Source organism: Heloderma suspectum, chromosome 4, assembly GCF_057233095.1.
Source record: "Heloderma suspectum isolate Gila_16-S chromosome 4, 16-S_ref, whole genome shotgun sequence".
Classification (NCBI taxonomy): domain Eukaryota; kingdom Metazoa; phylum Chordata; class Lepidosauria; order Squamata; family Helodermatidae; genus Heloderma; species Heloderma suspectum.
In genome coordinates, this window is record NC_139461.1 from 42,478,685 (window position 1) to 42,492,744 (window position 14,060).

Sequence of the window (14,060 nt, forward strand, 5' to 3'; positions counted from 1 at the left end):
GGGGTAAGAACTGCATTACTGGTTTTAATATACGAAACAGACAGTGTGCACATACCCTATAGTAGGAGTAGGCAACCTGGTATATTTTGGACTATAACTCCCCTCGGTCCCAGCTAGTATGGCCAGCAGTAAGGGATTGTGGGAATTATAGTTCAAAACATCAAGAGGGCACCAGGTTGCATACGCTTTCCCTATAGTAAAACTAAAGTCTACATTTATCCACAATATATACAAGTAACTGAGTAAATAAACTTAACTGGATATGCTGTTCTGAACATCCATATAAACTTGGGCACCCCAAACACTTATGCGCAGGAGTAAAGTTGACAAATGACTAGTAAAGCCACATCAAATACTGAGTAGACATATTCCACCCCAAGGATATACATTTCCTTCCGGAAACAATGGCATGTTGTAAGGCTTGTATTAAGCTTCAGCTGGGATGCAGCTGTCAGCAAATTCTTTAGCGTGCTAGAAGCATCAAACAGCATCAGCTGCCCTGAGCAGTAATTTCTCTTCCCTGCAAACACACAACCTACCTCAGTTAGCTCCCAGGTGATGCTAATTGTCCAACACAGCCCATAGCTGCGGATCAACAAAGCCTTCATTGCCCAGCCCCAGAAGTGTCCAAAAGCAAATATGTCAAAATGGCTGAGGATTCGCTCCCAAGTGATAACGTGACAATTTACAGCATACTCCTGTGGATGATTTGGGGAGAAGTAATGAGAGAGAGAGAGAGAGAGAGAGAATGAGAATGAACACACAGCAACACCTAAAGTCTATTCTGGAAACATTTTAGAAATAAAATTGCAACCCACTAGATTATTTATTTATTTAATCAATCAATCAATCATTGTATATACAACTTACCATATCAAAATATATCTCTAAGCGGTTTACAGAAACAGAGATTAAAACACATCATAATAAACTGCAGCATTAGAGGATGTTCTTTTCCCAGAGTATGGTCCGCAATAGCTAAGTCTTACATAGATGCTATCTGGATAAGAGTCATGGACATGCCTGTCCTACGAGGGCTGCTACGTTGTTTTTCAAAACCAACTTAGCATGTTCTAAATCTGTGTTCTATTTGTCGTCACCACACCACATGACCCACTTTTCACAACTTAAGAAAAGATTTCATTTTTTAAAAAATCTTGAGGACTAATTAATTATTATCATTTATTATTCTGTGGTTAACAAAATCCAAATCAAGGTAGCCCAGATTCTACACCCAAAATAGCTAAATTCTGCAACTGAATTATACAAATATTTATCTGCTCTGCCCTGTTTACTCAAGCAGCTAAGCAGCACATTGATACCTAACTCCTGAAACACTGCCTGCGTTCTGAACTAGCTTTGATGTCACTGCTACCAGGAAGAAGGCCTGTTTTTTCAAACAAGTTGCAGCCGATCAGGGCTGTGAAGAGGCTGCCACCACTACCTGGACATGCTTTGGGCAGGGCGTGCATTTTCTTTGCAATCCCACTCCCCAAAAAAGTATTCTCCCAGTCACTGAAAGGGGCACACATTTTGGAGGAAAATAAAGGTTCGTAAAATGCACCTTCTTGTTCGGTTCCAAAAGGTCCCAAAGCTTTATCCTTTCTCTTAGAGAAGGCACTCCACCCTCTTGATCATTTTGGTTACTCTTTTGGTATCTCCTTGCATGAAAAACATTCCATATCTAGAGTCTCTGTACCTTCCAATGGGCAGTGACATTCTACAAACTCAAATAGTGCTAGCGGAGCTCTGCTGAATCTTTCTGTTGTGCCCGCAGTTGTACAAGTAGTTGTGCAACCAACTGCACAATATGGTGCACAATGGGTGAAAGCAATTGTGTAACCACTTGCATGACGGGAATGAACAACGCATTGCACACTATGTTGCGCAAGAGTTATGCAAAACCACTTGCTCAACCATGTTTGCGCAAACATAACTGTAGTTGGATATAGTTCAGAACCTAGTTTCTGCTGGCACAACATCATTTGCACTAACAGATTGACACAGTTAGATACTGCCCAATATATCCTCTTTTTTGAAGCACAGTTATCAGAATGACATGGCATGATATTTGAGCTTTCTACAGAGATGATATGAGAATTCTGAATTATTTCCTATCACTTTCCAAAGGGTTCACGCATGCTATTCTGTTTCTAATACAGCGATATAGTAGCGCTAGGACAAAGGTGCCAAAGCATTCACTACAGCACTATCAATACACACCATGATGTCTGCTTCTCTCGTTGCGTATCGGAGATTAGGGTCCAGCCAGTACATCACCGATTTCACCTGCTCAAAGTTAAGAAAGAGCAGGAACACCAGAAACAGAAAATACAGAACACTCAAACCTGTAGAGAAATAAGTTCAGATGGGATGTTTTATTGATTAAATTTCTGATAGGCTGTGTATCTAAAATATTTGTTTGAAAGGCAGTATCCAAAACCACACATAAGCAATGTTCATATATATATATATATATATATATATATATGCACGCCAACGGACCAATTTGGATCAATAAATTAAAACAACAAAGTAGAGTTCATGAATTAAACAACTTTTGGAAGTTTCTTCTCTTTATATTATTTCTCATGGCTGCACATTCCCTGCCCCCCCCCCCATGCCTGCTGCAGAGCATATGTGAAAATATGAAATGGTTAGCTGCATGTGCAACACAAAAGAAAGAGAGAGCCTGAACTATTCTTCATATGGTTGACTGCTACAATTAATTCACATGCAAAGTATGTGGTAGTTCCAGTAAGTAGTTACTCTATTCTTTATTTATATCTCGCCCTTCTTCGCATGGAGCTCAGGGCAGCTAACCACTGATATAAAAACACCACAACACCATTAAAATCATAATTCTAAAATTACAAGTACATTATGAAATACAATAAAACCACCACCACAATACCAGAAAACAGTGAACACACTTGCCTATATCTCAAAAGCATGTACAAATAAATACATCTTTAACTGGTGCCTGAATGACAACAGTGTGGGGTAGCACTACCATCATGGAGAGACTGAGCAAGGGTGGGAGAGGTCAGATCCAAAGAGAAATTTAAGCATTTGGAAGAAAAATCCTCAAGCAGTCAAGAGGATTCATCTATCATTCATGAAGCAGATGTGACTTTGGGAGAGTTTTTGAAGGGCATCCAAAAGCTGCATGATGGAAACTCAGCTGCAATGACTGCAGCTGTTCCACGTGCCTACAGATTATGAGTGACATTTTTAAAAAAACACCTTGGCGCCTGAGTAGATCAAGGCCTTTTTTCCAAAGTATCTCTGGAACTCTTGGGAACTTTCCCCCAAATCTTTCAAGAGGATAAACCCAGAACCGGGTTGTAAAATGTTTACTGGGGTGGTGAAGGAGGGAAGGCTTGCAGTGTCCTCCCTCATCCCGCCCCCACCAACCTTTGAGCACTAGAAACTGCCATGAGTGGAGAACATTCATCTTGCTCTCTATCCATTATTTCATACCCAGTGCCCCCTTTCAGAAATCCAGTGTACTCACATGCAGGTACAATTAAGCTGAAATTGAACTTGTAGACTATGGAGTGGCCCTGTGCTATACCAATGAAATTTGTAATCACTTAGGGTGCAATCCTATGCCTGTTTAGAGAGAGACAGAAAAACCCTACAACTCCCAATATGGCTGGCTGGGGAATGCTGGGAGTTGTAGGACTTTCTCTCTCTAAACAAACATAGGATTGTGCCCTTAGAAATTTAGGTCAATGTCAGAGGCCTTTACTCTTGGTGTCATCCCAAGAGATCCAGCAAGACGGCATGAGAGACAGGGCCTTTTCAAGGCCGCAACTTTGGAATGCACCCCCAACTGAGATTCATCGGGCTCCCTCCTCCTGTTAACGTTTCACCAGAAATTGGTGACACTAATTTCAATGGGCTTTTGTGTTACACCTAGTTTTGCTACTGCCGCTTCTAATTTTAATTTTAAAAAAATTTTAGGAGACCCTTTAGGGTGCAAACCCCTTCAAGGCAGCTCACAAGATAAAAACAATACAAGGGTATCAGAATTAAAAAGCCACCCCTAAAAATATCAAAGCCAATTGTAGTCAAAACTCTAGTAGTCCCATGTAAAACACAAATTATGAATTAACGTGTAATATATTTTACTTTTGCTACTGTTAGGTTTGTTAATTTGCTTTCGTATTTAATTACTGGTTGTATTATATGTTGTTCTTGCTTTTAGAAATTGTTTCTTGTACTTGTGTTTTTATGAATTATATAATATGTTTTTACAAATATGCTGTATGATGCTCTAGGACCATTTAGCAGAAGAATGGAATATCAATAAATTATTAGTAGCTAATATTCTAGAAGTGGATGCAAAGGACATTTATAGTGCAATCCTATACATGTCTACTCAGAAGCAAGTCTGAAACAGGCAAGTCGGTATAGGATTGCAGCATTAGTTTGAAAACAAAACAAAAAAACAATTCCCAGTGCATTTAGAGGATTTAAACTCTTCTTGAGAGGACAGGAAATGTTTTATAGTTTGGTTCCTCAGTTAGGTGTTATATGTCACCTTCTGTTAGATTTTGTACCAACTTCTTGAAATCCTTTTTTCACTCCTGTAAGTAGAATCACCCAGTTGGCTCATTCTGAATCATTCCATTTATATTTATTTGTTTAAGAACAGATTTTAAACTATAAAACAGAAAAAAAGAAATATTTCACAATATTACAATAATAACATACCTCTACAATGGCACAGAAGGCATATAATAAACTAAAGAATGGTATGTTTAAAACAGAAAATATCTGGTGCTCCAGAATAGTGCGAAAGCACAGCTTGGAAAGACTTACCAAAAACCATGCGCCATATTGCAGGATGGGGTCGAGTGAACGGGCCTGTAGAGAGAAATGCTGATGGATCAGAAAGAATGGCAACAGTACGTCTAAACATAATCAGAGGGAAATGCAGTTGTGCCAACCAAGAGCCAGTTGTGAACAAGCTTTACAGCAAATTGAGGTTCTTATTTAAAACCACTAAAGGAACTGGGCTGATAGTTTTTGGATAAGCGCATACTTCCTCAGAACATATTTTCAGAGACTAGCTGCACAAATTATTATGGTATCCAAGGAGCAAGCCTTGTTATGTCGTGAAAATAATAAGACGACCTGGAGTAAACAAGTGCTAGCCAGCAACGATTCCCATGTAGCAGGGACACTAGTGGTAGCACAGCTGTCCGGAAATCAGGATACACCAGCAACAAAAAAACCATAATCAGGAAGGGCAGGAGTGAATGCCAAGGATTGGAAATTATGTGCTTATTAGTGAAATGTCCATGACTGTAGTGGGTTCCGAGGGCAGTATCCAACACACACACACACACACACACGGTCCTTGAAATATATGCTGCCTCCCCACCCTGCAGACACATGGAGCAGTCTTCAACACTGCCACTCCACTTACACCAGTTACATAATTTCATTTTGTTTATTATATTTCTATACAACCCAGTAACCAAAGCTCTCTGGGCAGTTTACAAAAATTAAAAACCATTAAAATACATTATGTAAAGTGTAAAAAACATTTACACACTAACGTACAGACAAACAGCACAGCCACACATATATCTAAAACAATTTTAAACAATCAACAATAAGAAAAGTCCAGGACCTGATTAAAACTTCATCATACGTTGCCATACCCCTGAATGAAGGGTCTTAATTAGGCATTGAAAAGATAACAATGTAGGCACCAGGCAGGCCTCATTGGGGAGATTGTTCCACAATTGGGGCACCACCACTGAGAAGGCCCTCTCCCTTGTTGCCACCTTCCGAGCCTCCCTTGGAGGAGACACCTGGAGGGGGGACTTAGTTGCTGAACATAGTGTATAGGTAGGTTCATGCTGGGAGAGGCGCTACATCAGCTATTGTGGCCCTGAGCCATGTAAGGATTTATAAGTTAAAACCAGCACCTTGAATCAAACTTGGAAACATACAGGTAGCCATTGCAAGCAGGTCAGAATTGGTGTTATATGTGCGCACCTTCTTGTCCCCATTATCAATCTGGCCACTTCATTTGGCAGGAGTTGCAGCTTCTGAACCATCTTCAAAGGCAGCCCACACAGAGCACATTGCAATAATTTAACTTGGAGGTTACCAGAGCATAGACAACTGAAGACAGGTTAGGGGCATTGCTGGGCCATCAACTGAAGTTGGTGGAAGGCAACCACCTGCTCAGGGACCTTGCCCAGGAATGGAACATTTGCCACCGCCTCAAATTATTATGATTTTCCCCGTCTAGGGAGGATTTCTTCAGGAGTGGTCTCACCACTGCCATTTTCAGGCAGCCCGGGATCATCCCCTCTCACAAGGAGGCATCAATCACCTCCCTGGCCCAGCTGGCTGTTCCCTCCCTACTAGTGTTTAATAAGCCAAGCGGGGCAAAGATCCAATTTGGAAGTGGTTGCACAAACCTGTCCAAGCACCTTGTCAACATCCACAAGCTGCACCAATTGAAACTCATCTAAGAAAACTGGACAAGGCTCTCCTCTGGATACCTCACCTGATCCACCTGCTGTAACCCTGGAGTCTACATCCTGGCAGATGTATGAAATTTTATCCTGTATTACAGTGGGCCTCAGATGGGTTCGGTACAGGCTGAAGGGGCAGGATTGCAGCATGAGATCGATAGGCATATGGTCAAGGAACACCTAATTACTTTGAATGAGTTCAAATCTCCAGGGCCAAATGAACTGCATCCTAGAGTAATAAAGGAACTGGCAGAAGAACTCTCAGAACCGCTGTCTATTCTCTTTGAGAAATCATGGAGGACGGGGGAAGTGCCAGATGACTGGAGGAGGGCTAACGTTGTCCCTATCTTCAAAAAGGGTAAAAAGGAGGAACCTGGGAACTACAGACCAGTCAGTCTGACATCAATCCCTGGGAAAATTCTGGAGCAGATCATAAAGCAATCCATCTGGAAGCACCTTGACAACAATGCCGTGATTACTCGAAGCCAACATGGATTTGTCAAAAACAAGTCCTGCCAGACAAATCTGATCTCATTTTTTGATCAAGTAACCTTGACTGTGGACTGTGGGAATGCTGTAGACATCATATACCTCGACTTCAGCAAAGCTTTTGACAAAGTGCCCCATGATATCCTGATGAGCAAACTAGCTCAAAGTGGGCTAGATGAAACAACGATCCGGTGGATCCACAGTTGGCTACAGAATCGGACTCAAAGAGTGCTTATCAATGGGATCTTCTCAAACTGGGGAGAGATAACAAGCAGGGTACCGCAGGGCTCAGTCCTGGGCCCAGTGCTCTTCAACACTTTTATTAATGACTTGGAGGAGGAGGTGCAGGGAATGCTGATCAGATTTGCAGATGACACAAAATTGGGCGGGACAGCTAACACTTTGGAGGACAAAAACAAATTTCAAAGTGATCTTGATAGACTGGAGCCCTGGGCAGAAAACAACAGAATGACATTTAATAGGGATAAATGCCAAGTCCTGCACCTAGGAAAAAGAAACCAAATGCAGTCACAAGATGGGGGATCCATGGCTCAACAACACTACAAGCAAGAAGGATCTTGGAACTGTTGTAGATCACAAGCTGAATATGAGCCAACAATGTGATGTGGATGCAAAAAAGGCCAATGCTATTTTGGGCTGCATTAATAGAATCATAGCTTCCAAATCCCAGGAAGTACTAGTTCCCCTCTACTCAGCACTAGTTAGGCCTCATCGGGAGTACTGTGTCCAGTTCTGGGCACCACACTTTAAGAAGGATGCAGACAAACTGGAGAGGGTTCAGAGGAGGGCAACAAAGATGATCAGGGGACTGGAAACAAAGCCCTATGAAGAGGGACTGAAAGAACTGGGCATGTTTAGCCTTGAGAAGAGAAGACTGAGGGGAGATATGATAGCACTCTTCAAGTACTTGAAAGGTTGTCACAGAGAGGAAGGCCAGCATCTCTTCTTGATCATGCCAGAGTGCAGGACACAGAACAATGGGCTCAAGTTACAGGAAGCCAGACCCCGGCTGAACATCAGGAAAAACTTCCTGACTGTCAGAGCAATACGACAATGGAACCAATTCCCTAGGGAGGTGGTGGGCAGTCCCACACTGGAGGCATTCAAGACGAGGCTGGACAGCCATCTGTCAGGGATGCTCTGACTTGGATTCCTGCATTGAGTAGGGGGTTGGCCTCGATGGCCTTGTAGTACCCTTCCAACCCTACTATTCCATGATTCTATGACTTTGCCCCATGAAACTCAGAAGAAGCCACTGAGAATTCAGCTAGCCCTTACCTGCATGCCCTTGCTCTAGAGGTTCCATTTCCTTGTGGGAATGCAGGATATGAAGGAATCCTGGGAAACATTTTTTATATATACTATTATGAAAGCTGCTGATAGAACCACTGGGATATTTATCCACAACATCTTTAACACCTTGAACTTGGGATACAGCATTACTATACTGCACACTTAAGAGTGGCTCTCTCACAAGAGGGAGCAGCTAAATTTATGGGTCATTAGACATGGGAGCCTCTTCAGTTGCTTGCTTGAAGCTCGTCCAAGTAGAAGCCAATTTGTATATCCCCAGATCTTCAACAAGCCTTGTAACTAATCCAAATATCATGACTTTGATTACCCTGTGAAGTTCTAGGAACCCGTGGAAACCAGCCATTTCACAGGGATGACTGGAACCTGTTAAGAGCTGGAGAGAAGGAACAGTGTGGTTTAGTGGTTAGAGTTTTGGACTGGGGCTCGGGAGATGTGGGTTCTAGTCCCCACTCAGCCATGAAGCTCATTTGTTGACTCTGGGCCAGTCACTAACTCCCAGCCTACCCTATCTCACAGGGTTGTTGCAAGGATAAAATGGAGAGGAGGACCATGTATGCCACCTTGGGTTCCTTGCCAGAGGAAAAAGAAGGTGAGATATAAATGTAATAATAAATAAATAATAAAAAAACATGTTTGTGTGCACATAAACTCCAATAAGGACAGTTCGAAGCAAATTATTCATCTAGGACCCCCATAAATGAGAGCCTGGAGACAAGGGCCCTTTGACGCACCCAGTCATAGTATATAGTAATTTAAGGCTGAAATCCCAAATGCAGTTACTAGGGAGTAAGCCCCACTGAACACAATGGGACTTACCTCCAAATAAACATGCATAGGATTGTGCTGTAGAGCACTTGTGCTCCAAGCACTCATTTTTCTTTCCTCAGTTTTGGATGTTTACTTTCAGGCCACACTGAAAAGGCTTATTTTCCATTATGTCTTTTGTTCCAACGATGGTATTCAGACAGCAACAGAACTGTGTGATTGGCACTGTTGGACGAAGAGTAGGAGAGCTGGGAAGGCCATCTAAAACTTCCAGTGAGCCAGACATTAGATACCAGACAGGCTATCAAGTGCCATGCACACAGGTTGAACTCGTGTGGAAAATCGTTCCTTCCGGCTACACAAACTGAAATCAATACCTTTTACAGACACCGCTAAGATCAAATCCAAATTATATGGCTCAAAACAGGTTAATTTGAGGTGTCTGGCGCCTTTCTATCCCACGACACCCTGGGTTGCTGAAGGCACACATCCACTTAGCTTCAGGGCCTTTCTATAACAGTTATTTATCTCTACAGTTATCACGTACCTGGCTTTGTAATGTATGGCTCTGTGCCCCCCTCTAAAGAGACGATGCAATGCAATCCCAAGGATTCCTATGGGATATCAGAAACCATTTGATAACCAGCAGTTTGGTTGATGAAGTTAACATTTCTCTGAAGCCCGCAGCAACAGCTCACTGCTAACTGCTGGTCCTGTAGCTTGGCTACTAGGGCCAAGAACCAGGGCAGTACTGACAATCATAGCAAAGGAACCTAGCCAGTCTCAAGTGCTCTTATCAGCAGCCACACCGCTCTGTGCAAATGTTGCCTGGTACTGTCACTTGCCAAGAACGCCCAGGACTGAAGTCAGCTATAGCTTCAGTCAGATAGCGCAACATACTCCACTGACACCACACTGTTACTACACACAGTTGCTTTTACTGGCAAAAAGCCAGTAACTGTCTGCTGCAGACGATAATGACCACAGCTACTATCCATTCCCATACCAGACACAATGAGATCACTTTAATGTTTCCAGTAAGAGAGACAGGCATGAGGTCTTGAAAAACTGAACAGCGGATTTCAGTTAACAAAGATTTACTGAATCTTGTTTCCCTTTCATACCTGAGCCTTTTATGAAGGTCCTAATGTTGCAAGCTATGCTCTCTTGGTCTAGTGGTAATAACAGGGATAACAGATGCTGTAGTTCAGACCTTCTGAGATGACCACAGGACTTCAATAAAAATGAGATTGCTGTGGGATAAACTGCACCGTAATCAATTGGCCTAGGTAATCACTGTCCAGGTAATTAAAAACGACAACAACTAGAAAAACAGTGAAATCCTATACACACTTACTTTGGAGTAATTCCACTGAACCTAGTGAGAATCATCTCCAAGTAAACATGTAAAGAATCAAGCAGTGTCTCAAGACTAACAGGAACCTGAATTGAGCCGTTTTAATTACAACTATTTAAGATTCTTTGGGGACAATGTCAAAGAAAGGGTTCACAGTTTCACAAGCTTACTCACATGAAGATATAAAAATTTAATCTCATTTGTTTCAGCTGAAAAAAACAACAAACATCACTGTTTCCATTTTAAAATGCTCTAGGAGAAATGCTCTAGGTGAAAATCTTTTAAAATAACATGCATTGTTATTCTATTTCTGTTCAGTGTTCCAAATGAGACTTGGCAACTTGTCCACCCCCCACCCCAGCAAAAGAACCCTCCGACCCAGGAATCCATTCCCTACTAGCTCTCCTCCCAGAAAAAAACCCAAAGCAACTTCCCCTTTAAGGACCTGACATGGGTGGCAAGAGACAAGTCGTATATTTATAACTCAAAACACGTCAACAGAGGACAACAGGGAATACTCTATTTCCTCTACCAACAGATAGGAGCTGCCCTCATTCACCCCAAAAGGGAATATTTCAGAACCAGCCAGGAGGACTCTTGTATGGAAGCAGACTGATCTCACATTCCTTTTCAGTTACGCCTTGAGTTTATGTCACTGCCTTGTTTTGTGACTTTGAACTGTACCAGATGCTTTTACAGGAACTCATCCCTTATCTAGGTAAGAGTATAAAAAATGAAATTGGCAGACTGATCTATGCCAAACGATTTTCCAAGCTCACAGCAAACCATAGATCACTGCACCAGAGTAGTTCCAAACCAGTGTGCTCCAGAACTCGCCAGGCACCTTCGGAGGGCAACGTAAAAATGATCTGCGAAAGGAGTTGTGGAAAATATGGCATACAAATACTTGTGGGAGGCACACAAATACATATGGAGTTACTTACCATTTGGAAAAGCTAGAACACTGATGATTAGAAAGAAGAAAATCACAGAGAGGATTCCTTTCCAAATATTATCTTCTGGGGTTGAATCATCCCTAAAAAAAGAAAGTTGGCAATTAAAACAAAGAAGATTAGAACACTGCATTTTTCAGCTAGTTTCAAACCCCCAATAACTTGTTTTGCTTGACATACTTCTACCTCAGTTTGTATGACAGTGAAGTTAATCATGCAGTTAATACACACATCTGCATGCTTCTAGTCCCTTGGAATTCATCGTAATATTAGAGTGCTCAAAGGATGTGGCCAGAAGAAAGAGTCAAGTCTGGAATACAAAGACTTGTCTACATCATGCATCCCATCTACTAACAGCCAACTGGTAATCATTGCTTGTAAAAAGATCTCTTATATTGCCCTCATCTTATTCCAGACAAAAGAAAACTGTAGCAGTGTCTCTGCTGATTTAGGGTGTGCTGGACATAGACTAGAAAATCTGACAAAGGCGGTTTAGCTCTTTTAAATAAGTTTATTTTACATTAAAGGATGCTCTTCTTCTCTGCCTCAGTTAGAACAAATTAGGGAGGGATGCAAGGAAGATTCTTGTGGATCTGCACAGAAGGGCAATGATCCATTCTGGAATGTCATATTCTGGTAATTCAAACCATGCTGCTACTGGGCATCACTGAAAATGGGAGAATCACATGTTCAAGTAATTTAAATCCTCAGCATGAACTACCCCAAACAACAAGATTCAAGAATGGAAGGTTCAGTGAGATTATTGTACCTTACAAGCTAAACCACGTGTGGACAGTCAGTGGCATGGAAGTGGCAAGTGATACAGGCAGATGGAGTTTGTAGTACTCATGTACAGGATGGCCCGAAGACCTAAATACGGTTCCAGTAGGTAAAACCTCCCCAAGACATAGGGGCCTGCATATGTACTATTCTGCACACTTAAGAGAGTGGCTCCCTCATATACTTTGGATGACAAGTGCCACACTTGCCAGAAATACTGGGCACCATTGCAGTAGGTAACAAGCATTCCATCACACAGCACTTGATCTTGAATTCTCTCCTAACTTTCTTAGGGAGACAAGAACTACGGGCTCAGCTTATCTCACTTTTGATCAATATGCAACACATAGTAATATATATACCTATATAAAAAGATCTTTAAAAACGGGAAGTGGGCACCATGTTGCAAGTTGGCACTAAAGGTGAATCCATGTCTAAAAAGGATTAAAGATTATTGTTCTAGGGAGGTCAGCCCTGTGGACTGCTTTATTGTTTTCTTATGATTCTGTAAGCCAGCTCAAACAGTTGGAAAGGAGGAATAAAAGGGTTTTACATAAAAACAAAGAATTATTACTTATTTAATCACATATTTTCTCCTCGGCAATTCTTACAGAAATGAAGACCATTAAGTATACAATCCTATGCATGCTTAGACAGAAAAAAGTCCTACAACTCCCAGGATGCCCCAGCCAGCCATGTTGGCTGGGGGAATGTTGGGAGTTGTATGAAGGACTTTTTTTCTGTCTAAACATGCATAGGATTGTGCCGTTAATGGTTTAATAGTAACAAAGGGATACAAATGTATGTGTCTCAGCCACTTAGAAGAACAGTGATAACACAAATGCAGGCTCTTTGAGCCATAGGCTAATATGCAATCAAGATGGCTAAACAACTTTAGTACTTCTACAAAATTTTTTTTTATCTTTACACCCCATCCCTGAGTTTTCACTCTTGTTGCAGTTTTTTTTTAAAAAAAATTAAAAGAAAGCAAATGCTAACACACTCACTATGTCATCGATGTTTAGCAGTTTCCTAATACAAGTATTGTGGTGAAAAAGATAACTCGGGACCAAACTAGATGTTACACACAGATGCTTGTAACATTTCCCCAGTATTTTATTTTAACCAAAAGTAGCCTCAGGAGAATGCAATCCATAGCTTAACCCTTTCCCCACCGGCCATTCTTAAGCTCAAAATCCCTCACCAAAGCTGCTTCTCCTCCTTAAAAGTAGCCTGGAGGGAGAGAAGATGACCAATGGAGGAAAGGATTAAGACCCTTCATCTTCATCATTTATTCTTTACAAAAGTACGTAACACACTAAGCACTGTACAAATATAGAACAGAAAACCCATCCCTATATGTATGCTCACAATTTTTCTCTTTTAAGAGAAAAAATGGAGAAAGCACCCTCTCTCCCACTACCACCTTGCCAGTTTTCCTTTCTCGAACACCAGTATCACCAGAGGTTCCTTAAAGAAAAATGCCATGGAAATGTTACAAGCACCTGTGTATAATGCCTAGTATGGCCCTTATTTCAGACATAACAAGCCACATTCCTTCCCCCCACCCCACCACCAAATGGCCAACGCAACAACAGAGCAAAGAAATTTAGAATTTGAGGCAGCCTTTGGCTTCCCCATGATCAGGGTAATCAAGAATTGTTCATGGTAATTGTGTGCATGTTTATTCAGAATACTCCACTGAATTCAACAGAATTTACTCCATAATAAGCCTCAGTCTTTATTTAGAGAAGGATGATGGCCACCATCATCATTGTAAAGCTGAAAAACTATGGCCCAGTCCAGAAAAGGTCTATATGTGCCCACAAATGCAGATCGAGTAGGATTCCTGAGCTGTATCTCTGCCTGCTTCAT

At 41.6% G+C, this 14,060-nt stretch overlaps 1 protein-coding gene across 3 annotated transcripts in view; it reads right to left on the reverse strand.

Moving 5' to 3' along the window:
* The window catches only part of PTDSS1 (phosphatidylserine synthase 1), a 50,769-nt gene that overhangs the window by 33,469 nt on the left and 3,240 nt on the right, over nt 1-14,060 (reverse strand). For all 3 annotated transcript variants that reach the window (XM_084849068.1, XM_084849069.1, XM_084849070.1), the window contains exons 2-5: nt 11,397-11,488; nt 4,831-4,875; nt 2,224-2,348; nt 540-698 (exon numbers count right to left, since the gene is read on the reverse strand). In XM_084849068.1, coding sequence (XP_084705194.1) covers nt 540-698; nt 2,224-2,348; nt 4,831-4,875; nt 11,397-11,488 — 421 coding nt within the window. The remainder of the gene's footprint in view (nt 1-539; nt 699-2,223; nt 2,349-4,830; nt 4,876-11,396; nt 11,489-14,060) is intronic.